Genomic DNA, 26,403 nt, shown 5'->3' on the forward strand with positions numbered 1-26,403 from the left:
TCACTTCTTCCTCTGTAAAGCGTTATAAATAAACCCTGACTCAGAGGCTTGTTGGAGGATTGTATTTCAAAAATTATAAGTACTTGTCACATTGTAGATACTGATAACATTAGATCAAAATATCAAAATGCCTAAAGAAGGCAAAATAGGGACTCGGGTCCAGTGAAAACTTCATCGTCATTGGTGCTGCTGACAAAATGCACAGTGATCTGTCCTGTGGAGCCCAGGTTCTTGAACTGTTTCTAACAGAACAATTTCTAGTTTCTAACTTGAGATTAAATGACAGAAAAAAATTATTTAACTTAAAAGGTATTAAATGCCCACCCAAACCCACCCTCCATTCCCAGACAGTTGATTTTTGAAGCATTGGTTTTTCTGGCTCAGTAGAAAAGCTGAGCTGTGTTATTTCTCCCGACATAGTGAAGGTGAGCGCCACCTAGAGTCAGAGGTGTGACTTGCAGTTCACAATTCCAGGCGGTTTGCTTTGGTTTTTAATTCTCATTGCTGTCTCTGTTACCTATTCCAAGCCTTTGGTAGGTAGTCCTTTGTTTCCTATGCACACTTCCTTCAAGACACAGTTCTGGACTTCTGTGTTCTCTGTTGAGAGTGGTTATGAGCTGTCTGTGCAGGAGGTGGGAACAAACCATGGTTTAGGAATGTTTTTCATTTTCTACTTTAAAAGTTAACTTGTCTATTTTTTCCTCTTTCATGAAAGTAATACAAGCCCATTATACATCTGGAAAATTGCCAAAAGGCACAGAGTTAAGCAGTCTGTCTATTTATTTGTCCTACAGAAGGTCACTCGAGACTGGCAGTGTTAGCATTTTGGTGAATTTCTAGCCTTTCCTTCCCTAAACAAAATATATAATTTACACATACATTTAAATTTGATCTTATAGCACATAACAGGGGTTTTTTTCCCTGTTTATTTCACAAAACATTATATTGTGAGCATGTCCCCAGTGTCATTCAGAAATTGGTGGAAAACTTAAATTTCGATACCTGGTTAACTAGTCCACTTTGTGGGGTTTTTTTTTTTCAGGTTTTATTCATCAGCCCCCTGTTGTTGGGTGTTTAGGTGGTTTTATGCATAGATTGGTAGGAAAGGGTTATTTTGTTTGGTACCTATTGTGGTCATGCTATGTATATAGCACTTTTCATATTGTAAACATCAGCATGTTTCCATGATAAGGTACCTTTTTCATAAACATGAATTTTCATGGCTGCTAATGAAGTATCCCTTCGTTTTTCACTTTTAAGTGTCCCCGCTGACTTGGACTTCCAGAAGACAGATGCCTTATGCTAAACTGTCTTTCTGCCTCCTGTTCATTTCTCGCCTGCTCGTTCTCATCCCTGCACAGGTTTGGTCCCACACTGAGTCCCCTTCATTCTGACACCCCTTCCCTCAGTCCACGCAGAGATGCAGGCGCCTTGTGTGTTCCCACAAGTCCTGGGTGGTTGGTGTTCGCCTCTCATCCTCTCTCTTTCTCTCACTTTTTCCTATGTGTTATGTTCCACTCTTCAATGCTCTCTCTCTTTCAGGTTTAATTTCCTTCATTTTTCCTCATTTTATTGCTATGAGGGGGTCTCTTATAAGTTCTGGATGAAAATAGATTTGTTTTGCCATGCAAGGGGAGAGCAGTGGCCAGGCCCCTATTTCTCCTTCCTCCTGTGTTTGACAACAGGTGGATATCAGTGTTGACGAACAGCAAAGAAGAGGCCCTCACCATGGCCTTCCGCGGGGAGCAGAGCACGGGGGAGAACAGCCTGGAAGACCTGACAAAAGCCATCATCGAGGACGTCCAGCGGCTCCCGGGGAACGACGTCTGCTGCGACTGCGGCTCGTCAGGTATTTGCCGCCAGACCTCCCTTCTCTTCCTGCAGAAAATGAACAAGCGAGTTATTTCAAAGCCTTATCTCCCAGCACGCCTCCCCAGCTTGAGTGGTCCCACCTCTGAGCTGCTTTTAGCCCTGCTGTTTGCTCTCCTTGGAAAGCTCCCACCTGCTCTCCCTAAATGGTCACCTGCCAAAATGCTCCCTTTCCTGTAAGGTCCAGTTAAATAGGCACCATGGGCAGTAAGGAGAGAGCCCTGGATGTGGAGTCCATCCTCCTGGTTTTGAATCCCCAGCCTGCCCCTCACCGCCTGGCTGACCTCATGCTAAATCCCTTTACTATTCTGATCTTCAGTTTCCTTTTCCTAAAAGTGGGGTCCCAAACCTCAGCTGCTGTGAGGACTCAGTGGAACCATGTACGTGACATTGGCTGGAACACAGTGCACTTCTTCCCTTCCTTTCTCCTCAGTGAACGCTCCCCAACCTCTGTATTGCACTGTGTCACCTTCCTCCAGATGTCTGTTCTCACTTGGCATCTGTGGTACTTGGGTAGCTAACACGCACTCAGTGCTTAGAGTGTAATAAGGACTGTCCTAGTTGTTGTGCTGATAATATCTTACTGAACCCTCACGGAAGCTCTGAGTAGGATACCTAATACTGCCCCCATTTTACAGATGAGAAAATGGGGGGCTCAGAGAAGTGGAGTGACTTGCCTAAAGCCACAGAATCTACTAGGGCTCAGGACGTCATGCAGGCCCGTTCTTAAGCACTGTGATGTGCTTTCCTATTGCTTTACCTGGGCCAGCAGACTTCTTTATGTAGCATGCCACGAGCACCTCAGAGGCAAGTCCCATGTTGTCTGCTTCCGTGTGCATGTGTGATAGTGATCACGGTGTCGGGACATGGCAGGGGAGGAGTAAATACTCAGGTATTAACCAGTCAAAAAGAGGCTTGCCACTGAAAAGAAACCCTGAAGATTTTGGTAACATAGAAATATTTGTCCCTGTGTTCTGGGGCCCTTAGGGGTCCTAGAAAAAGCTGTTTCATTAGCAAGAGTCCTTGTGGAGAAGCCATAACGAGGATGAGGGGTTGAGGCAAGTTGTAGCTTGGAGGTGAACGATGGCTGTGGTCCCTGGGAGCTGGACTTAATAAGCCTTCACTCCATCACTCTCGGGAGTGATACTGGCAGTGGGCAGTCATGGCCTAAGGATGTTCATAGGCCTCCTGGGAAAAGTCTTTCTCACATTTTTGCAAAAGTGAAGCACTTAATTTTTGATATTTAATGATCAACATCAAATGGAATTTTTTTTTGTCTTATCACACTCTTTGCTGTCTAACAGGTTAGTTTTTATAGCCCGTAGGCTAAACTGCAGGCATCCATTTCTTCCATTTAAATCTTCCCCTTGTCATTTGTAACAAATTTTCCTACTGTTTTAGCTTCCTGTGTAGTTGGCACACTAAAATTAGGTGTCTTGTCTTTAAAATTCTTTCCACAGAACCCACCTGGCTTTCAACCAACTTGGGCATTTTGACCTGTATAGAATGTTCGGGCATCCATAGGGAAATGGGGGTTCATATTTCTCGCATTCAGTCTTTGGAACTAGACAAATTAGGAACGTCTGAACTCTTGGTAAGTAGTGACCTGTCATGAATGTATTTAATATATTCCTTTGCGGGGGGACTGTTTCTGCTGAGTTTAAAGAATTCCAATTCCTGAATTTAGTGAATTTGCATAGTATTTAAAATGTAAATTTTGTGGTGCGTAATGCTGTTTCTATTTCCTGATTGAGGAACTGGCAAATCATACGTTTCTATAATTAGCTCTACTAAACCGGCTGTTTTCTTTGGGGATAAGCTTTTTCAAAGCTGCCTTTTTTCCTTTAGGAATGACTTTGTTGTGCGGGTCACTGACGCGGCACTGAAGGGAGTTAGATGCTGAGCTCACATGTTCGCTTTACCTAGTGCCTTGTGTTATTTAACACAGTGATGACTGAAGAGTTTTTCTGTATTTTCACTGGTTATAAGTTTATAAAAGTACATGTGAATTGGGAGTGGCCTGTTCGCTCCTACCATAAACTAACCATTCCTTAATTTCTCTAGGTAGTGAGAAAAAAAAGTTGTGTGTGAAGTCATGGTGTTTAGCTTTGTGATGTGGAAAAGGAGCCTCATCAGGTCCAAGTTAAACTGATCCCGCAGATCACCAAATCAAGGAGGGGAAGGCCCACCTGGTACCTCCCATAACACCTGGGGCCCCGCGCCCGGTCCTGCGTGATTGGAACCCTGGTGCACTGTCAGAGAGTCTTTATACTGAGGGTGAAAGTGTTTGAAGTAAAACAGGGCTTCTCCTCAGGTGGCTCTTGAGCAGAACCTGAATGAGCCTGGGGCTCAAAAAATCTGAAAGCTTATCACTACTAGCCTTGTCTGGAGAAAAGCACCCCAAAGTCAGGACAGTTAGTCACCCAGCCGGCAGCCTTTGTCATCTGAGCACCCATCAAACAATGTGGTCTGCCTGGGGGTGTATGAGCCCCTTGATTGAGGAAGTATCATAGAGGTACATGGCTCCCTAATTCACTTCAGGATTGTACAGAAAGGCTCAGACCTCATACCTGAGACGTTCTTCTTCAGTATGATAATGGTGTCAGTCCTTCTCCTTGACTTGTATAAATGAAACGCAGTTTGACAACTAGAAATAGGAAGCGTCGAATCCTAAACACTTAATGTACCGTAAACCCAAGAAACCTGATCGTGTGAATGTTCCTTACACTTTGCATTGATCCCCAAATTATCTGAATGACCAGAAGCCCTTCAAGACAAATTTTCTTGGGAGGGTCTTAAACCCAGAAGGAAAATGCTTCTTGGGGCCTTTTTATTAATTGCCTGCACCATCTTAATTTATACCCCAAATACGAAGGAGTCCTACCTTCTTTTTTGTCCAGCATGTGTTAAATTTGCTTCATCTGTGGGGAGGGTATAACTCAAGTGATGTAGCACATGCTATCCTCAGTACCTCCTCTAAAAATACAGAAATAAATAAACCCAATTAACCTCCTCCCCTAAAAAAAAAAAAGTTCATTAAAAAAAATCTGCTTTATCTAAAATGAGTTGTGATGGTGGTTGAAAAGCTATTGCTGTTCATTAAGTATTTAACCTAGATGTATATGTGGAACCTACTCTTTCTAATCTCAGTTTGTGTGTGTGTGTGTGTGTGTGTGTGTGTGTGTAGGACCACATCCTATTCTAGTATAGTGTTTATCACATTGTCTTTGTGAAAATTACTGGTCTTCTTATCCATGTCCCACTGGTCCATTTACTCCTACAGGAGGGAACATGGTTCACCCATCTCTGTGATTCCAGCAGTCAGAAATTCAGTGCCTGGCATGTAGTATGTGCTCATTACATTCTCTGTTGACTGGATGGATGGATGGCTCAAATGGGTCAAATGAAGGGAAATATGTATTCAGAAATCTCAAAAGCAAATGATAGGAAACTCTTAAACTAGTAGTAAGGAGTTTGCCATATTGTTTTATTTTTGTTTATGTTGCAGCTGGCCAAGAATGTAGGAAACAATAGTTTTAATGATATTATGGAAGCAAATTTACCCAGCCCCTCACCAAAACCCACTCCTTCAAGTGACATGTAAGTACTTCTAATACATTGAGTTCTTTACTGCTCTGTAATTGTTTGTCTACCCCCCCCCCAAAACTTCTCAGTGGTTGTAATATTTTTCCCCCAGAGGAGATCTCATTATGAGGGAAATAAGAGCAAAGTAACGTATTTTGAAGTATATTTCTGAAATGCGCCAATTATTTTCACCATCCCCCTCCCCTGGGAGTTGCAGCTGCTCCGTGGAGGATAAATCCTCATACGGACAATTATCTCTCAATCATCACGTGTTGTGATAAATAAGAGACAGACAGAAGCAATGGGAGATTGCTATCAGACTGGCAGAAATCCAAGTACTTACCAGCCCACTTGGCACGACTGCAGGAAAACAGACAGTTCCTCTCCTGTGTTGCTGGTGGGGGTGCGAATGGTACCCTGTCCATAAGGGTCAGATTAGCCACATTTATCACAGTTAGGAATTTATTTACCCTGACTCAGCAGTCCTACTTCTGGGAAGTTATTCTTGTTATGTAATAGAAAAAGATTAGGAGCAACTCAAGCGTCTTCCTGTAGACATACGATTAAATAAAAGGTATGAGCACACAGCGGAACACTTTGCAGATGTAAAAAGGAGTAAGGAATCTCCTTGTGTCCTGATTTGAGATGATCTCCGGGATTACCGTCAGGTGGAAACAGCAGGGTGCAGAGCACTGTGCACAGCACACTGCCTTTGTGCACATTAACCCCCAGCCCCACCACCGCCGCCCTGGACCACAACACCCTGTCCAAACTCAGGAACTGAATTTTGGGATATTTACTGATTAATCCCTTCACTTTTGAATTCTCATCTTCACTGTGGGGACTCAGACACCAAATAGATTTGGACAGTGAAGAATATATAAACATATAGATTTATTTGAACAAAGATACAGGGTTTGTTTGAAGAAACACTGGAAAATACCCAGGAAACTAATAAAAGTGCCTACTTTGGGGCAGACATAGGCATGAGACCCCTTGGTAAACACTTTCTGATATTTTTCTGGTTGAGTCGTCTGAGTCTTTAAACCTATTCAAAAATGTTTACATTGAATTCACCCTTTAAAATTTTAAATCGTGTGGATGAACAGGAGAAAAGAGATTTAATTCTAGCAAGTGATCAGGGAAGCCTTTGTGAAATCAGCACCAGCCTGAATGTTTTGCCAGCCCCTCCTCAGTGGTTATTCAGGCACCAAATTGGCAAAGCACTAGAACTGTTATGGGCCACATTCAAGGGACATGTTTGTTTCACTCTGAAATTATGAAATCAGTCTCCCAGAAGGCCTCTTGGCAGTTGTCTTTTCTTGAATTCAACAAATGTATATTGTATGTCTACTCTGTGTCTCATGTTAGGGTAGAGGCTCAGGAAACAGCAGAACACAAAGTAGATAGAACCCTGTGCTCATGAGACCTGGAGCCTAGAGAGGAAGCTCAGTATGAACCAAGAAATTAAACAGTTAATTGTTTAGTCATAATTGTACCAAGTGTCACAGAAGAAAACTCAGAGTGTTGGGGGCACACGTAGTACCCTAACCTAATCTGGGCGGCGTCTGGCTTAAGATGTTCAAGCATCACCCTAGCACAGAAACCACTTGGATGGCTTTTTCACGCCAATGAGCTCATGCATTACTGAGAAACAGGACTTTCAGAAGCTAGATTGATCCTAAGACAACCACAGACAATTATGATCTGCGGTTATTTCACAAACGTGGTGATGGTATGTGTTCAGGCACACACGGCCCCATCTTGCCCACACCAGCATTTTTAAGTGTTTACACGACCCAAAACTCAAAGGCATTACTTTAGGATAAATTTCATAACAGCTCAGATTTCTGTTTCCCGCTTCGCCTGTGGGAGGCAGCATCCACACCGCCCCAGCAACTCTGGCCTCCATCAGACCTTCCCCTCCAAAGCTCGTGGTTCTCCGCATCTCGAAAATAGTGGTTAAGATTGTAGACGCTGGAGCCAGACTCCCGGAGCTCGGATCCTGGCCCCGCCTCTTCCTAAACTGTGATCTTGGGCAAGTAGCTTTGACCATCTGTGCCTCAGTTTCCTCATCCGAAAAATGTGCCAACCTCCGAGGGTGTGGGGAGAACTGACTGGGTGAAGTGAGAAGAGCTTAGAGCTGCTCTGGGCACATCGAGAGTGCTGTGTGTTTACTGTTCCTGTTGTCATTGTCATTGTGCTTATTACTGTTAAGATTCTCTTACTCAGCCAGCAACCTGGAAGAATGAAGTGAATCTCCAGTAGCATGTAATTAAACCACTCACATGATTCATTAAGCAACTTCTGTGTTCCAGGCACACTTTTCAGTGCTGAAGATACAGTCGTGAACAAGACGGCCCCCATCCTGCTAACACTTTGACAAGGGAGTAGAAAATGCAGGGAAGGGAAAGTAAATACTATCATTTCACGCAGCAGTGGGGTTAGGAAGAAATCCTAACAGGGTGAGAGGTTGAGGTGCAGGGACATTTTTGTTAGCGGGTCAGGGAGGGTCTGAGGAACCTGATGTTTGAGTTGAGAGCAGAGGATTGGAAGGATGGGCATAGGCAGGTGGGCAATAAGTGTGTGTGGGCGCCCTGAGGTGGGCAGGCTGGGCGTGTTCACACGGGAACAAGAAGGCAGGTGTGGCTGGAGAGAACCGAGCCAGGAGGGGGTGCTGGGAGACGCCACGTGAAACAGGGACGGGCCAGACACGCAGGGCCTTGGAGGTCGTGAAATGTTTTGGGGATTTTATTCTTAGTGTGATTAGAAAGTTTCAAACAAAGGGAGTTACTTGATCAGTTATGTTTGAAATGGATCCTTGTAGCTCAGTGGTTCTCAGCCAGGGCAGTTTTGCCCTGCCCCCCAGAGGACACTTGGCAGTGTCCAGAGACATGTTGTCATGACTTGGGGAGGTGCTGCTGGTGTCCAGAGGACAGAAACCAGGGTTGCTGCCAAATGTCCCACAATGTGTGAGGGCACCACCCACAGCAAAGGATTATCCAGCCCCGAGTGTCAGTAGGGCAGAGGTGGCGAAGCCCAGCTGTGGCTGATGAGAGAAGGACAGACTGAGGGGTAGTGGGGTGGACAGGTGGAAATAGGCTGAAGAGAAAGTTTTACCAGATCCACCAAGAGACAAAGATAAATTGGACAACGATGGTAGCAGTGGAGGTGGTGAAAAGTAGTTGAATTCTTAGGGTACTTTAAAGGGAAACCACCAGAATTTGCTCATCAGTTTAAATATGGGATGTTTAAGGGAATTGTCGAGGTGACACCTACAGGTTTTGGCTTGAACATCTAGGTAAATGGTCACTACCATTACCTGAACCAGGGTGGGTAGGAAGGACTGGGTTTGGTGGAGGATGAAAGGAGAAAGCTATCTTTCATCAAGCACTGTGTTGTTCAGCCTTTCAGATAAGTCTGTTTTCCACCCTCCCTGTTGCCCCTTGTCAGAAAGCTTTCCATTGCCAGGGAACTACTTGTAATTAGAAGGGAATAACTCTTGAGTGCACAGAAAGGGTTAAACACATCCTGCCTGATGAGACCTCAGACACTTTCTGCAGCCACAGAATTGGAGACCCAAGGTTGGAGGTGATCTTCAAGGTGACCCGGGGCAGATAACCTCAGTGCCCTTTGCGTCTTTTCTGCCAGATTACTAGGTAGCATCTATGGGGTATTTCCAGCGTCAGGAGCCCACCTGCAGACCTGGGGGCAGGTCAGCTTAACACATGGAAACGGCTGTCTCAGATCCACCTCCCTGTAACTTTCCACCATTGATCCTGGTCCAACCCCCTGGATACCAGTAGAAAGGAAGCTTTGAGATTAAGCCCAGCCGGACATCATTCCTGGTTCCATACCTGTATGTTTGCCTCCTTGGAAGGTAGTAAGGCGGGCGTGATTACTACCGTTTTACAGGTGAGGAGATTGAGGCATAGCGAGAACTTGACTCACCCAGGGTTGTGTAGCTAGCAAGTGGTGTCAGGCTTGAAGAGGGCAGTGTTCTGTTGGAGTTCAGCAGGTGCTCTTGTTGGCTGGGTGGGTCCGTGGATATGAGTTTTGGTGTGTTTGTGGGAGAGGGTGAGCTACGAGCGTCCTTCTACTCCACCATCTTGGCCCCTCCTCTAGTGGTATCAGACTTGAATGAAGTCATTTAATTCTTCAGTATGAGGCCCCATCCATCACACAGTATCTGCCTTTCAGACTCTCTGTAAGTCACCTGCCGCACATCTTAGGAGCCAGTCTTAGGCCAGTCTTTCAGCTGTCCAGAAGTCCTCCGACTCACCAGGCTGCAGCCATTCAAGAAGGACTCTGACTTAAGCATAAGGGACGCTCTTGAGTGTATGATCTTGGTTACTGAGCAGAACCTGCAAGTCATCAAAGGCTCTGTGCCACCATCAACCAGCTCAACTCTTTGCTGCCAACTCAGAATGAAAGAAAAAGGCATCAGCACAATTTCAAGCAGTGTTGCTGGGCTGTGGGATGTGGGAAACAGCCGTAGCTACTACACTTGCTATGGCTGTTTCTGAGCAAGAAATTTTATGTCCCATGAATTAGAGCCATCTTGAAAAGAAGAAAGCACCTACTCGGTGTTGTACGTTCTTTAATTCAAAATATACCAGTGAGTTACTATCCCCACTTTCAGATTAAAAACAAATAAACAAACAAAACAAAAAACCCTGAAGCTCATGAAGATTAGTGAGTTTGCACAAGGTTATGCAGCTGGTATGCTGTAGGACTAGGATTTGAACCCAAAATACATTCATTGTCTTTTTATTAATGGGCTCAGGTAACTACAAAATTCAAAGGGTGAGTTCAGGTGTAGCAGGATCCAAGATGTCTAACAGTGTCGTCTGGACCCTAGCTCGACCTGATGACTTTTGTCTCTCCTTCCCTCTGAGCCAGCGTCCATTTCAGCCTTTCCCCAAAGGTGACAAAGGTGACCATCAGGCCACTTAAGTCATAGACTCACCCCGCAGCTGGGAAGTGGGCTCAGTCCCACTCGGACTACTCAGACTGAAGTGGAGAAGGGGTGAGTCCTCAAGAGAAGGAGAGACGCAGCAGGCCCACTTGGGCTTTAAACAAGTCATCCACGGCAGGACAGATAGCCGTCTGTGTCCTTCCGGAGCTCAGCGCGTGGCCTGTGGGCAAGGCTTTGATCCAAGCCTTGCAGAGCCTCAGGGCCCTGTGGGTTTCTTCATTCTGTCTCTGTTGGAATAAACTTGGTCTAACCTGGTTTGCTGGAATGTTGAAGAGAAGTATATCTTAATGAAAATAACTCTTCTCAGAGAGAACTGTGTCAGAAAAATGTAAATCTTTCTTAGCTTTTGGAAAATAAAGTCTTAGTTTGCTTCGTTCTGCTCTATTTTAGGACTGTGCGGAAAGAATATATCACTGCAAAGTATGTAGATCATAGATTTTCAAGGAAGACCTGTTCATCGTCATCAGCTAAACTGAATGAGTTGCTTGAGGCCATCAAATCCAGGGATTTACTTGCACTGATCCAGGTCTATGCAGAGGGGGTAGAGCTAATGGAGCCGCTGCTGGAACCTGGACAGGTAAGGCTTCGCTAAGGTCAGGAAGGAAGAGGGTGCAGAAAATCAGTTTAAAAGGTGGCTCATCGTATTAGAACACCACGGAGTGAGACTGTGATACATTCAGTGACCATGTCTGAATCAGGACAACGTGAGAGTGAGAGGGGCTGCTATTAATAAATGACTTTGGGGCCGTTGACGTCAACGAAGCCTGTCTGGGCAAAGCAGGACATGTGATTACCCTATTTAGACTTATCCTTTCCTTTTAGGAGCTCGGGGAGACAGCCCTTCATCTTGCAGTCCGAACCGCAGACCAGACATCTCTCCATTTGGTTGACTTCCTTGTGCAAAACTGGTACAGTTTTTATTTTCTCTGAATGTGCCTTGTAAGTTAACACAGACCAGCCCTGTTGGTGGCCTAGATCGGGAACCGGCAGGCTTTTCCTGTAAAGAGCCAGATACTGTTTTAGGCTCTGCAGGCCGTGAAATGTCTGTCGCAGCCATTCAGCGCTGCCATCATGGTGTGAAAACAGCCAGGAGTCAGTGTTACATATTGTCAGGTGTGTGCGGCCATACTTGTGAGTGTGGCCATATTCCAATAAAACTTTATTTACAAAAATAAGCAGAGGGCCAGATATGGCCTGCAGGCTGTAGTGTGCCAACCCTTGGCCTAGATAAATGTAAAACCTTATCTCTGTGTCCAAAACCTGCTGCATTAAAGGAGGTTGAAAGAAAGGAGACTTAACAGCACAAGTAACAGATCTGTGAGTTTTTATTGCTCATAAGTTGTTTATAAGACATCAGTGTGTGGGGATGACTCAAAAGCTAATTCAGATTTAAGGATGTGAAGAGGAGGGTAATACCGAACACAGGAGGTTTGGTCTTGCTGGGTTCTTTACTGGGTAGTTTTGTGAGCCGCAGATTCGGAGGAGGAACTGGAGCTCATCCAAAGGAGAGTGATGAAAATGGTGAGGGGCTTAGAACCCACATACAGAGAACGGTGCCTGGACACAAGCCAGGTTGCACCAGTGCCCCAGCCGCTACCGCAGAGGTGGTTCAGTGTAGTGGTGCAGACCGCTGGCTCCGGAGCCGCGCTGCCGGTGTTCCAGGGCCTGCTCCATCCGCTATGTCTTGGTAATCTCTGAAGCAAGCCCTCCATCCTCTGCCTGTTTCCATCTGAAAAATAAAGGTTATAGTACACGTGCCCCATCAGGCGGGTGTAAAGGTTAAATGAGCTAATACATGTGAGAGACGTGTGTCTGTCCTCTCTGTCCCCTACAAGATAGGCACTCGATAAGTGCTAGCTGTTGGCGTCATTATGTCACTTATAAATTTAGGGGTCATGTCAGAAACATCTCCCCTGCTCATAAACAAAGTAGGTCTCAAATTTGACTCAGTTGTTAGCACAGAAAAAAAGTGTTTTAAGTTATAGAGCAAGTCATTTTTTTTTCTGACATTTTAATTTTTCAGTGGGAACCTGGATAAGCAGACAACCCTGGGAAATACAGCTCTGCACTACTGTAGTATGTACGGTAAACCTGAGTGTTTGAAGCTGCTTCTCCGGAGCAAGCCCACCGTGGATGTCGGTACGTGTGGCCACGTGTCTCATAACAGTGAAAATAAGAGCGTTTAGTTGGCTGAAACTGAGACGGGCCTGTTCTGTTGTAAATTTGGGTGTTGTTATTTGCCTTTTCAAGTCATGTACTAGATAATCATGCAAATCTATCCCCCTGTTTTAGTTAACCAGGCTGGAGAGACTGCCCTGGACATAGCAAAGAGACTGAAAGCCACCCAGTGTGAAGATCTGGTGAGCAGAGTGGGCAGGGGAGGTGGCCTGAGCAGCTGCCTTATTGAAGGGTGTACTCGGGAACCCCCCACTGCATATAAAAGAAGATTTTTTTTTGTAACCTTAGCTAAAGAAATTCAGACAAGCGCTAAGGCTACTACATTTGGAAAATGTGAAATGATACATTGCTCATCCACATGTCTTTGAGTACAGTTACGATGTAGTGGCTGAAAGGCATTTGAGAGGTCTTATTACCGGAGGGTTTTGTAGATTAAGGTCCTGCTATTTATCTGCCAGGCCATTACTCTTTTCTCTGTAGCTTAACAGAAAAGAGCTGTTTGGGAATCCCGTTCCAGAACTTGGGCAAGTAAAGTTCAGAGTGCAGTGGTTTTCAAAATGGCCAGTTTCCTGCACTCCCCACCCCCACCCTTCCTTCTGCACATGCTCACCCTCTCCGGTCCCGCTGGTTCTTGCTTGTAAATCTGGGCCTTTACGGAGACCAGGATTCTCTTAACCACAGGAGAGGTTGAGCTAAGAAAGACAGGGGACCTTCCCTTGAGTTTCTGCTAAATGCCGAAATGCCTAGGCCCAGCACTGGTACTTCTCTATTTTCACAAGAACCCTTTGAGGAAGGAAGTTGGAGTTATCCCTGCCCCATTTTATGACTGAACAAATGGGCCACGTATTGAACTGGGACTGTCTGGCTTTAAAAGCCTACCTTCCACACTTCACTAACTCTGTTTTTGCCTTCCAGCCTGAAATTAGCAGTTTGGAGGCTCATTTTAATCATTTTAAGAAAGCTTTTAATTTTGGAGAGAAGTCAAGTTACCAAAATTAAAAAGGCCTCAACTAGAATTTTTTGCAATTCCTCTGAAGTCTGCCCTGTAGCAATCCCACTTGTGTAATCAGAGTTTTGCCTACAGTACAGGGACTGATGATTAATCTGAAACCAGGAATAAGGTGTTTGTATAATATCAGAGTGTCTGGCATTTAAATTAAAATGGTTCCACTTGCTGTTACTTTCAGCTTTCCCAAGCTAAATCTGGAAAGTTCAATCCACACGTCCACGTAGAATATGAGTGGAATCTTCGACAGGAGGAGATGGATGAAAGCGATGATGATCTGGATGACAAAGTGAGTGGAAATAATGCCTCTGAATCCCTAAGCACTTCTCCCAGTCGTTCTGCACTGTGCAGATAAGATCCGTTCTTTGTGAGATTGATGGGCCTTATGACCTGAGGTAGCAGGGCCGTTTTCTTTGTTCAGTCTTTGATCCTTCTTGGGTACTGCTCAATAGCTGTATTAGGGTTCTCCAGAGAAACAGAACCAGTAGGGTGTGTGTGCGTGTGTAGAGACAGCAACAGAGAGAAATTTATTTTAAGGAATTGGCTCACGTGATCATGGGGCTAAGTCCAAAATCTACAAGGCAGGCCAGCAAGCTGGACATTCCAGTGGGAGTTGATGGTGCAGTCTTGAGTTTGGAGGCAGAACACCTTCTTCCTAGGGAGCCCTCAGTATTTTTCCTTCTTAAGCCCTTCAACTGATTGAATGAGGCCCACCCATATTACTCAAAACCTAACCTAAATGTTCATCCCATCTAAACAATTCCTTCATAGCCACATCTAGACTGGTGTTTGACCAAACACCTGTGCACCATAGCCTAGCCAAGTCGACATATAAAATTAGCCATCAGAACAGCTAATTAATAAGTAATCAGTTGTCACTGATCGAGTATTTAAAGGTGGACTAGGTGACAGTCAGCACATTGCCTATGTTACATCAGATCGTCTTTACCAAAAGGCTGCTGGGGCATTGTTATTTCCCCCATTTTACAGAAGAGAAAACTGATACACAGGCAAGGTTTGCAATTTATCCAGTCTCACAGCAAGTAGACAGTATCGGGTTAAACCCAGTTCTGTGTGATGTGATCGTAGATGCAGTTCTTAATTACCTCTGAAGGTTCGTTTATGCATTTCTCATCAGATGTGTATCTGGTGGTTTCTCTTCCCCAGGCAGGGTGTTAGGAATAGTCAAAGCTGGTCATACAGAAGTGTCCTAAAGGCCTTCACCACTTTGAGAGGAGATAAATAACAATACAGTGAAGACAACCATTCTAGTAAGAGTTGGGGAAACTCCTGAGAAGTGTTCAGAGGGCAGAGCAACCAGCTCAGCCTTGGCAAGCAGTGAGGACCTTACCCAGGAAGTACTGTGAAAGATAGGTCTCTCAGGAGCAGGAGGAGCTGTCCAGGCAAGGAAGTAGGGAGGCGTGCATCCTTTCAGGGAGGGAGAACAGCACGTGCAAAGGCCAGGGGGTCATGAAGGGCCTGAAATTCTGAGATGTGTGAGGCACCTTCATATGGACTGGGTGGGGAGAGGCAGGAGGCTGCCCTGAAGTCTGGCGGCCCAGGGCAGGAAGGGCAGGAAGGGTGCTGTGGGCCAATGTCAGCCTTTGGGCTCTCACCCAGGCAGTCACAGGCCAACAGAGATTTATTGTCAGAGAGAGGGTTTCCTACCAGCTTGGCTGTGGTGTGGAAGATGGGCTGGAATTGAAAGAAACTGGAGTCAGGGGCTTGTTTAGAAGGCCAGTGCATCCATGGGAGCTGGGGAGTGCCTGCACGAGGGACAGGTCTGGGGACATTTCTGAGCTCTCCACGCAGGACCTGACGGCCCCTCAGTGCCACTGAAGGTTCTAACTTGGGAAGTTGTGTGAGTGCTGATGCTCTCACCAGGAGTGCAGCCACCAGGGACCTGTCATAGGTGGGTGAAAGTGTCCAGAATCTAAGAGGTTGAGAATGGGTCCCCAGGTCTGGGTCATCCACATTAAGTGGCAGTCCCAGCCACAGGTGTGGGTAAGATTCCTTCCTAAGAGGATGTCAAATGAGGAGAGAGGTGAGGATGGAGAACTTAATATAGATTACAAATAGGTGGAAATGTGGTTCAGATGTTGGTGAACGTGCCCTGCGCCAGGGAGATACTTGTTCATTAAAGGCTGAATCTGTGACCGTATACTTCTGCTACTGTGATCCCTCACCAGCTTGTCCCTAGTGTGACCCTGGTAATGATGACATGAGAATCAGAAGGGCACTAGCTAGATATTTCCTTCGTACTGGGTCATGGCTGTTGGGCTGTTGTGTGGCTGACCTCAGAAAGTGCAGAGAGCCACAGGAACCCAGATTCCCAGCCAAGCCCGCCCTGCAGACGTCCCCCGGTCACCGTCGATTATAATCTTACCTGCCACACTGTTATTTCATTTGCCAGCCGAGCCCCATCAAGAAAGAGCGCTCACCCAGACCGCAGAGCTTCTGCCACTCCTCCAGCATCTCCCCCCAGGACAAGCTCTCGCTGCCGGGATTCAGCACCCCGCGGGACAAGCAGCGGCTCTCCTACGGCGCCTTCACCAACCAGATCTTCGTCTCCACAAGCACAGACTCGCCTACGTCACCAACCGCGGAGGCGCCCCCACTGCCTCCTAGAAACACCGTGAAAGGTACGAGCTTCAAGGAGGGCTTCGTGACTACATCCTCAGAGTCGGGAGTCAGCCCAGCTTTGAGGAGAAAACTGAGAGTTGCATTTGAGTGGCAGAGTCTGGGACGTGATGTCAGGGGCAGCTTGAAGTAGGGACGTTGCCATTTGCCAAGTAACAGCTGAGAAGTAGTGTTACAGGCACTGCTCGTACCCTGTCCCGTGAACCTCGCAACCGTCCTGTGAGGTGTGTGCGCTCGTGCCCATTGTACAGATGAGGAGGTGGGGATGGGGTGACTTGTCCAAGATCATGCAGCCAGTCGGTGGGAGAGTTGAGGTTCAGTCCAAGGTCCATGTGGCTCCAAGACCAGTGTTCTTTCCTGTGTAATATGGGGTGGAATTTCAGTTTCTCTTTGAGAAGTTTCTTTCCTCTGCACTAAAATGCCTCTCTTGAAGCTGTGAGAAGTAACAGTGATGGTTAATAGTCAGGAATCTTTTGCTGTATGAGAGGCCCTGAGCCCAGCACTTCTCTCTATGCTCACCAGGCGAGGTGCATGGTGGAGCCGCTGGCATCATGCAAACGGGGGGCCTGCAAGGTTCAGAGATGCTGAGTGATTGGCCTGAGGTTCTCGGGTATTTGGGATTCTCACTCGGCGCCCATGTGACCTGAACCCACACTCCTGTGCTCTCTGACGAGGAGTGTTTCTGCACCAGATACCACCCGGGGAAGAATCTTCCCAGGGAGGGTTACTGTGTCGTGCGTTGTCAAACGTCCCATGGGGCTCACACCAGGGGTGATGATTCACCACGTTACACCGTAGCCATGAAGAGCCTGTCCTGTCCCCCGAATCTGCAGAGAGTGCGTGTGTTCCCATCTGCGTGGGGACAAGTCGAGACACAGAAGTGGCAACGTGAAAGGGTCACCCCACCCGGGGGGGACTCGAGAGGTACCCAGAGCTGCAGCTTCAGGTCTGGTCTCGGCTGCTAAACCCAAATGCAGGGTTCTCCCTCGTGCCGGGGTCGTGCTAACGCAGGTTTGCGGGCCCCCGGGGCACAATGCCGTGCCTATTTCAGGCACACTGGGGCTATTTTCTGGGAAATGTGAGCTTTATTCAAAACACTGTTTTTTCAGAGCTTATTCTCCATTGAAATGGTGTTATAAATGGGAGCTGTGTTCTGAGAGAGACCCCAAATGGCCCCATAGATTATCAAATACTGGAGAAAGTTAAAACAAGGCTTGGGCGTGAACGGTGCTCATCAGCGATAACCGGTGACCGGAACAGCAACAGCATGCGGAAGCCAAGGGTTTCACCCGCCAGGCTGTTCTTACCCTTCCGCACAGTATGTTAGAACGGGCCTGAGTGCAGCACCAGCGTGTCGAGGTGCAGCTCTGCGCTGTAAGAGGACTGTGTTGCTGCTCACCTCTGAGTAATGACACCCCCCCATCAGGGTAGCCACCTGCTTGGAGCAGAGCATCCCTTTCTGCACATAAAGAGGACCGTGGGAAACCGCCAAACCGAATAAAATGATCACGGAGTTACCCTGAAAGGGTTCTTACCCCCTCATTGTGGTTACCAAGAAAGTGGTGATGAACTCTCCAGGCAGGCAAGGCCTGGGTCTGTTCGGAAAGCCTCCAGGTAGTGGAGAATCTTGGAAAAGGAGACAGGAGAGAATGACACCAGAGTCCTAGGGGCCAAGAGACCCCCTCACCTCCCTCCTACCCCTGTCTGTAATTTTATCTCAAGGGGACAGAGAAGCCCATAAAATGGACTGACTCGGTGCCAAGTACATCTCTCCTGCCTTGAATAAATTCTAGTTAGCTCTTTACCAAAGGCCCAGAAGACAAAGACCAAATTTATGTCGTGATCCAGCTGCTGAAACACGCGCTTAGAGACTTGGCCACAGCAACCGTGGTCAGCTAAGGATAGACTCCTAACCCCCCGCCCCCAAAATCCCACAACTGAACGTGGACGTCCTCCCCGCTGAAATCAGAGTGTTCTTCCAGGCTGCGCCTCGCAGGACATCAGATGCGGAGATTTGGCCTGAGCCAGTGAGACCCAGGGAGCACGGCCTCCCTGTGACTTTTATAAGGAACTTGAAACGGGAGATGCTTCCTGCAGCCAGCTTGCCCTCACGTTTGGAAAATGTCGGTACTGTTTGAATGGAGCGCTTAGAAGACATAGTTGAAGATGGGCTGGTGCTCTGTGCAGAGATAATTCTCTGTTTCATAGCCCTTAAGTTTTCTTCGTTTCATTCTGTTGAACTGATTGAGCCATTTGCGTGGAACAAGGATGTCTTGGACCTGCCCTTTGGGTTGCTGGTTTTCCACGGAGGGAAGCAGAGGTGTCTGCTTGCTGCAGAAGTCATTTCCACTCCGTGAACTTGGGGGTTGGAAGGATGATGGCTTCCGGTGAGGCAGAAGCAGCTCATGATAAAGTTTCCACTAATAACAGAAATACAGAGGAGGGAAGCAGAAAGAATTATTCTGAATCCAGCTCAGAGATACTTTCAAAAAACTCAAGCTGCCTCATGAAAATGCAAGGAGTTTGACCTAAATTGCCATCAGTCAAAGCCCCCTGTGCCTGAGCAGGGCTCCAGTAAGAGTTGGACAACCCAGCAGTTCAGAAGCCCAAACACACCAGCCTTAAGCCTCAGAAACATTTTGCTGCCTAACCCTTCAGATGGGAAGTCCGGCGAGATTCAGTCAAAGCTGTAAAGCGCAGCGCGCAGAGGTTTCTCGCTCGGGATCTTAACTCCCCACACCCACCACTTCACTGTATCTCTGTTAAGACTGATTGTTTTTCAGAATTGCAAAGATTGGTTTGTTTTTCATCTTTAAGTGAAAATCAGTTTATAGCACCTGACTTTTTTTTTAGAACTAGAAGGATATTGAAAGGTTCATGCCATCTGCCACCCATTGTGTGGCTAAGGAAACAGATCCCTGGGAAGGTTCAGGTCATGCAGTAGCTAAAGCAGGACAGAAAATTAAAGTGGGCCTTATGGCTTGTCACTAGATCTCCTAGTTTCTTCTTTCCCACGTTGAGGAAGAGGGTCCATCTCTGTCCCGTCCTCCTCACACAGTTGTCCCGGGACCCAGGGAGACAGTACATGAGGAGGATTGTGTAGAACGCAGGGCCCTTGACTCCTGGGAGGGACCCCTGCCAGGACAGTGAGGCCCTGACCCCACAGCCCTCTCCAGGGTGGGGAGGAAGGTGGGAGCACCGTGGTACCGTGTGCCGTCCCCCAGAACCGGTGCTTAAAAACAGTGTTGCTTGCTTATGGTTGGTTTGCTTGCTTACTTGCTTGATTAACTGTTTTTAAACAAATTTTAAGCTGCAGAACTGCAGTTTTCTCCCATCGTACAATTCCGCACCTTCTACCCCACTGTGACACAGACTGTACCTGGTGTGAGATTGTTCTGGAGTTTCATGAGGACAGGAAGCTTTCGGCTCAGCACCTGGCATCTAGTCAGTGTCCCAAAGAGGAAGGGAGGACACGGCTGCTGGCTTTACAGCCACTGCACCTCCTCACCTTTAAAAAGGAGTCCCTTTGGGAATAGGAGCCCAGGTGAGGCCACCCACGTCGGGTAAATTAGCAGGTGCTCTGAATGGTGAATCCTGGTGTGACGTGGCACCTGTAACTCAAAGGGTTCGTCAAGTCACTGAACGATGAATCTGGTCCCAAGTAGCTTACTTAACTTACTTAAAAGAACTAAGTCTTCATGTTTTTAGAAACACAAAGCGATAAGCTAACTTTAATTCATTCCCATCTCATGAAATCAGCCCCCTAGACTCGGCACTAGGTGGCCCCGCTGCATATCCTGTGAGTACCTGTGTTAATCCTGCAGTCTACGCACGTTTTCTGTCACGTGGACTTCCTGTTTCACACCGACTCCAGCCTTGGTCTGATAAACTGGCAGGTGACCTGCGCAGAAGCCGTGCAGGGCTGGCACACGGGGGGCTCAGTGGGTGCTTGTCCCAGAGAAAGCTGAACTTTGCTGCCCTTGCTGTCAGGTTAGGTGAAGAAACTAAGCACCCTCATTAGTCCAGGAATATACAGTAACATGCTGTATATACAGGGCAGATCTGCCTGTGAAGCAGACCGTGGCTGCTGGGCAGCCGTGAGCCCCTGTGGATTCAGACCCCGCTTTCTCGCCTTCTCTCCCTTGCCCCACCCCGGAGACAGGGGTTCCTCGCCTCTGAGTGCTCATCCTGTCCCTGTCCTGCTCTCGTTTTCACATTTACTAATCTTGCTGGTCAGGGTTTTCATCTGAAAAACAAGGATTGGGTGTGTGTCTGTCTGGGTCCTTGCTCAGAACATGGAACGGTGTCTGTACAGTGACAGGCACGGTGTGAGCGTTCAGTCCGCGGGAGCCTGTTCGGTGCTGCTGGATGTGTTCAGCTCAGCAGTGTGCTGGGCCCAGGGGAGGGAGAGAGGGGAGGGGAGGGAGCTCCTGGGGAGAGAATGCGGTGACCTGTGCTGTCGGGGGCAGCACTGGTGCCGGTCCAAAAGGAAATCGTTCCACTGTCTCCTGGGAGGGAGTGCTCCTCCAGTACAGGGCCACGAATGCGCTGTCCCCGCATGCCCGGCACAGAGGGGACGTGCTCTGTCAGTGCTTGTTGAGTGAATAATCAACGGCAGAATTGGTGAAAGCATGTCCCAGAAATGTGTTCCCAGAGCAAGGAAGGGACGCTCGTGAAACTAACCCAGGTGTCCTGGGGTATGGGGGTTCACTTCCTGAAAATCCTCCTGCACAACGTTCATGCCCACACTCTGTGGAAGCAAGTCCACCATTTCTCTGACCTCATCTGAGGTCTGTGGCAGTTGTTGGAGAGGGCAGAAGGGGCGGCCAGGGAGAAGGCCTGGGGACACGAAGGCGGCAAGGACGCTGCCAAGTGCGTGGCTGGATGAATCAGGCTTGCCTGGGAGAGATTTTCCTGTGAGACGTTCCTCGTGTATCGATGACGCTAGAGTTTCCTGGGGTTTTTTAATCTCATGGGAAGGCCACCATTTGAGTGGATCCATTTGAAAGCTTCCCGTGGACTGTTGTCCTTCATTCATGTGAGATTTTCTTCCTTTTTTTTTTTGGCCTATTTTTGTCAGTCTCTCTCAGTCCTTTTTAAGCATTACATGTCTGTCACCTTGCTGGCCAAGAGCATGTCTGTGACCCTTGCCTCCAGCGGTGGCCTCGGGCACAGGCTCACCGGCCAGGTCTCTTGACTGCCGGGGGTGGCGGGAGGCTGAGGAAGTGCTGGGTGCACGTGTGAGCGAAGAGAGCCAGCCCTAAGCCCCTAGGTCGCACTTGCTCTTAGCGATCAGTGTCCTGGAAGGAGCTTGAAGGGCATGTGAAGAGCTAACATGTGTTCCTTGTGACGTTCCGTGTGACTCACCGTGTCACACTGCCGGCCCTGCCACCCACCTACCGAGGTGTCCCCCACGCTCCAGCCCGCATCGCGGGGCCTCTCTCACCCCATCCAAGCCTGGAGATAGTAATAGCTCCTCCACACACAGCTCTTCTCTAGACAAATATATTGCTTCCTTATCCACTTTTAAAGCGACAAACTTTCCACCCTGATAAGCTCTGTTCTATGAAAACCGTTAGAAAATGGTAAATTTTTCACTTGTGTTGTCCGCAGTGGTATACATAACTGTGTCATTAACACTGATGAATGTCGTGTTAGAATATGTGTATTGGACTTCTACAGACAATTTTTTCCCAAAACTGTCAGGATAATTTTTAAAGCCATCTTCCTGGTCTTGTTTTTCCTTTGAAATTTCAGAGGTACATTTTTATTTGGTCTCCCAGCATGGAGGACCTGTGGGTTTTCTGTTTTACTGAAAATCAAAAGTATAAGGACATTGAACAAGAATCCTGCTGACTTGCACGGTGATTTATTTCCATAGACTCGCCTGGTGTGCCCAGGACATGCCAGGCACTGAGAAAGAGAGAGAGAGTGTGTGTGGCTCTTGCTATGAGGAGGCTCCCAGGCGGGGAAAGAGGAGGCAGGTGGCTCTCATGCAGGACAGAGAATGGATGCTGTTAACCTTGCGACATCAGAGATAGAAGCCGTTGCTCCAGGGCAGAGGGGTGGGTGAGAGGAGGCCTCTGGGTGAGGTGACATTGGAGCTGACCCCTGACAGATGCAGAGGTGAGGAGGGAACACGGTGAGCACGGTGGCTTCTGAGATGCCTGGGGTCGGCACGCGCAGGGGCTTCCCGAGCTCCGGCCCCGTGCGGGGCACACTTCTGAGCTGTAGGCCTCCGGTGGGGGCTCCCCGAGCTGATGACGGTGAGGTGCTCATGGCAGCCCAGCTCAGGGGCGTTCAGCGGGGCCACTAGAGCTGAAGGCACAGCAGAGTGTCCAGCTGAGCGCCCAGCAGGCTGTGGGGTACAGGACAGCAGCCCAGGCAGGTGGACCCCAGTCAGGGCTGCGCTGCACTCTGCCTTCTCGGGGAGGACCTTGTCATAATTTACCCTCAGAACTCCTTGGAAGCCTAGACCCATTTTTTTAAGAAAAATCGCTGGAAGATAGTTTGACATAATAGCCAGTATTAGTGGCAGATGAGGTTTGGGGAGTTTTCTGCTTACTCCCACGGGCCCTGGCGGAGTTCACAGGAGAAAACGGGCTGTCAGAGCACCCCCCTCCACACACACACACACACACACACGCCGTTCACATTGCCTCCCCCCTCTTTTGAGTTTGTTTGATGCTGTACTTGTTTTAGTTTAGCTTTCTCTGACCTGCCAGGATTGCTACTTTCCTGACTGGGCCAATACTCAAGTCATTTTGCATGTAACATGCTTAGAGACTAGTTACTCATTTTGGAAGTCTTTGAGCTCTTCACAAGTTAAAAAATTTTGCTTGCTTTTCTGGGGTCTGGTACAAAGTTTTTTACACCCTTTTTTAGCTCATGCCCTAGCAGCCAGGAAGATTTGGTGGCATCTTCCTTTCTGTCGCTTCTATTACAAAACAGTCATGGGTCTGTGTGTGTGTTTTCTGTGAAGTTAGATCACAGTATTGAATATTCCCTTTCGAACTTCATTCACACCATCCCTCCCTGGTTCTCCTCTCTCCCTGGTTTTTGATCCTTAAGGATCACTAGCCTTAAAACAAAAGAAGTAGCAGTTTATTCATCCATCTGTTTGATACTTTGTTACTAAATTCAGCTCACCATACACCAGGCCAGAGGAAAGCCTGGCCCTAATAGAGCCTGCAGCCTGGTGGGGGAGAGAGGCAGTAAACAAGTAAGCAAAGATGAGCTAATTACAGATTGTAGTAGCTGATATGAAGAAAGTAAGACCAGGCTGTGAGGACATGTGATGAAGAGAATCCCTGCATTCTTGAAATAATGACTCAGGAGGCTTGATTTTGCCTGGTTTGTGGTTACAGGACAACCTTGGTCTGATTGCTCCTAAAGACAACTTTGCCCAGAGACACAGCTCCATTGGCTGGTTGTTTCCGGGCAGGATTTGGAACTGATTGAACGGCCTTTCAGATGCACTGCGTCAGAAAGTCCCTAGATGGCGATGGAGAACCCCATCATTGCTGGAGAACCTCAGCACTGTCCATTATCTATTCTCCGTTTATTTCCAGGAGGAAAGTCACACTTCCGAGTACTGAGTGTTGTTGTTGCTGATTCCCTCGGGTGCCGAGCACAGGAAATGCTGGCCCTGCCCCCCACCCCCACCCGGAGACCCGCGTCGTGGTCCAGCTCTGCCCCACACGGCTGTGTATTCTTGATCGCGCTCTGCCCGGCTTTCCTGGCCGCAGGATGGAGCCAGTAACACCTGGCCCACATGCCGCACGGGGTTGCTATGAAAGTCAAGGGGAATAGCACGTAGGCACACATTTTGAAAACTGGAAAGCATGAGACGAATGCAAGACTTTATCGTTACAGCAGTAAAGTAATTTCTGAAACAGCACTGATGTGGGGTAACAGTAAGACTGCCATCATGTATCCTGTCGGTGGGATTGAGAATAAATGACACAGCCAGGGCCATTCCATCCTAAAGCAGATGGTCATTTTGCTGAGATGAACAGTATTTATTTCCAAGACAGGACTATCTTTGAGAAACAAGGATTTAAGTCAGTGTTGGTAGTGACCAGTAACTGGTTATGGGAAATAGCAAAGCTAACTTTCCCAAGGACGGAGGCCAGCAGTCGGTGAGCTTTTCTTTTAATGTACAGAAGGTAAAAAGCTCTTTTGGAGCCTTTGCGGATCACCAGGTACCTACTATCCTGTGTTAAACATTTGGTGGGGCAGTGTTCTGAGCTTTTTTTGGTTTCTTTCCTTTTTCTTTCTCTCGCGATGTTTGCAGAGGCAGTTGTCCGTGAACATAGTTAGACCACGTACCTGGTTATAATCATAAGGGGAGATTCGTCAGAGTGCCCAGCATATCGTGCCTAGCGCACACCAGCCACTTCAGTGTCACTTTGAAGAAACAAAATCAACAGCATGTATACTGTGCACTCCCATAAAGCTCTTAAAAACAAACCTTGCTTTTTATTCTCAAAATATTAGTTCAAAAAGTGAACTTTTGCAGGAACGGGATGTGTGTGGTATTGATGTCATTACTGCCATTCTGTCTTTGTCTGGAGGAAGTTGAGGCTTTTTGAAAAATCTATAGAAATCAGTGTCTAACTTAAATAACTTGTTCAGGCTTCCTATATTATAGTAGGTGGTTTATGATTTCTAGAACAAGTCAGAATTGGAATAAAAAAGGGGTTTTGGACTTCCTTCTTTCCAAGCAACCCTTTATATTAGAGCCCTCATTATTTACAAAAGTCATTAAAAAAAACTTCAGGCAGAGTTTGCCGACTAAAAGGAAAAGTTGTAGCGGAGAGAAAAACCCTGTTCTGTGAATTCTGTCGTGTTTCCAGCTGAGGCCCACTGGCAGTTTAGAGCGGCCCCTGCTCTTTCTCCAGTGGTTTTGCTGGCAGTGCTGCGTCCCTTCTTTCTCAGTAGGTTTTGCAGTGGCTCCAGCGACTTACTGCTTTCAAATGTGTGTGTTTTGTTTTTCCCATCGTACCTAAATGATGACGAAGCTTTCTGTGTTGACCAGCATTTTGTTCCTTGAAGGCCCACACTCTCCTTCTTAGTTTATTTTTACCAGCAGTTTTTTTTTTTTTAAAACCCTGTTAGTGAGTTACTGGGCTGATGGACTTGGCCGTCCCCAGCCTCGTGCTTCTGTCCCTGTGTGTCACACATGCCACACTGGATGCGTGGAAGTAACTGCATACGGGCTGTTCTGTCTGTGCAACTGGGATTAACCTTCCTGCCCCATTCGATTCCTTTCCAGGTCCAACGGGCCCACCTTCAACACTCCCTCTAAGCACCCAGACCTCTAGTGGCAGCTCCACCCTGTCCAAGAAGAGGCCTCCTCCCCCACCACCCGGACACAAGAGAACCCTATCCGACCCTCCCAGCCCACTACCTCACGGGCCCCCAAACAAAGGCGCAGTTCCTTGGGGTAAGTCAGCCTCCAGCTCAGGGGGCAGGGGACACTCGGCCTACGCAGCAGACGGGCCAGACCGCACGCACACTGGGCGGGGCCTGGAGACGTATGGTTGTACAGCCTCTCAAGGCCGAGGAACATTGTGGAAAGTACTTAACCACCATCTAAAACCTATCAACGTGATAAGGTGCTGAGCAATTTTGTGCACCAGACACCGTACTGATAAGCCTTCCACAAAATCATCCCATCCCAGAAGCAACTCTGAGAGGGAGAGGTTATCAGCCGCATTTACAAAGGAGGAAACAGAGGCTCAGAAAAGCACAGTGATCCTCCTCACAGCAGCCAGAGCGGTTTTCTCCAACCCCGAATCAGATCGCTGTCCCCCATCACCCTGTGCTTGAGGTCAGCATGAGCTCCTCACCCCAGGACCCCCAGGACCTGGAGGGCCCTGCATGGTTTCCCAACCCCATCCTCAACTCAGCCTCGCTGGCCTCTTCCACCCCCGGGTCCACCGGGCCCTCTCCTGGGCCCGTCCCCTCCCGGCAGCTCTGGCATGCGCTTGCAAGGCTGGCCCCCTTCCGTCCTCCTCAGCCTGCATGTCTGTCTCCCTGGCTGTCCTCACTGAGGGACCTTGTCCCCACTGTTTCCTCCCAGGCCCCGTATCACAGCTGGCAGGTATCTTACTTGTGTTTGGTTGTCTGGTCTCCAGAATGT

General features: G+C 47.8%; 1 protein-coding gene across 5 annotated transcripts in view; it reads left to right on the forward strand.

Annotated features, from left to right (window-relative positions):
• The window catches only part of ASAP1 (ArfGAP with SH3 domain, ankyrin repeat and PH domain 1), a 313,187-nt gene that overhangs the window by 265,822 nt on the left and 20,962 nt on the right, over window positions 1-26,403 (forward strand). For 3 of the 5 annotated variants that reach the window (XM_064476839.1, XM_064476840.1, XM_064476842.1), the window contains 10 exons: window positions 1,686-1,849; window positions 3,330-3,463; window positions 5,378-5,469; window positions 10,823-11,009; window positions 11,255-11,340; window positions 12,456-12,571; window positions 12,725-12,792; window positions 13,798-13,905; window positions 16,030-16,258; window positions 25,534-25,704. In XM_064476839.1, coding sequence (XP_064332909.1) covers window positions 1,686-1,849; window positions 3,330-3,463; window positions 5,378-5,469; window positions 10,823-11,009; window positions 11,255-11,340; window positions 12,456-12,571; window positions 12,725-12,792; window positions 13,798-13,905; window positions 16,030-16,258; window positions 25,534-25,704 — 1,355 coding nt within the window. The remainder of the gene's footprint in view (window positions 1-1,685; window positions 1,850-3,329; window positions 3,464-5,377; window positions 5,470-10,822; window positions 11,010-11,254; window positions 11,341-12,455; window positions 12,572-12,724; window positions 12,793-13,797; window positions 13,906-16,029; window positions 16,259-25,533; window positions 25,705-26,403) is intronic. The other 2 variants (XM_064476843.1, XM_064476844.1) reach the window with 1 other exon arrangement.

This window comes from Camelus dromedarius, chromosome 20 (genome assembly GCF_036321535.1).
Source record: "Camelus dromedarius isolate mCamDro1 chromosome 20, mCamDro1.pat, whole genome shotgun sequence".
Classification (NCBI taxonomy): Eukaryota; Metazoa; Chordata; class Mammalia; order Artiodactyla; family Camelidae; genus Camelus; species Camelus dromedarius.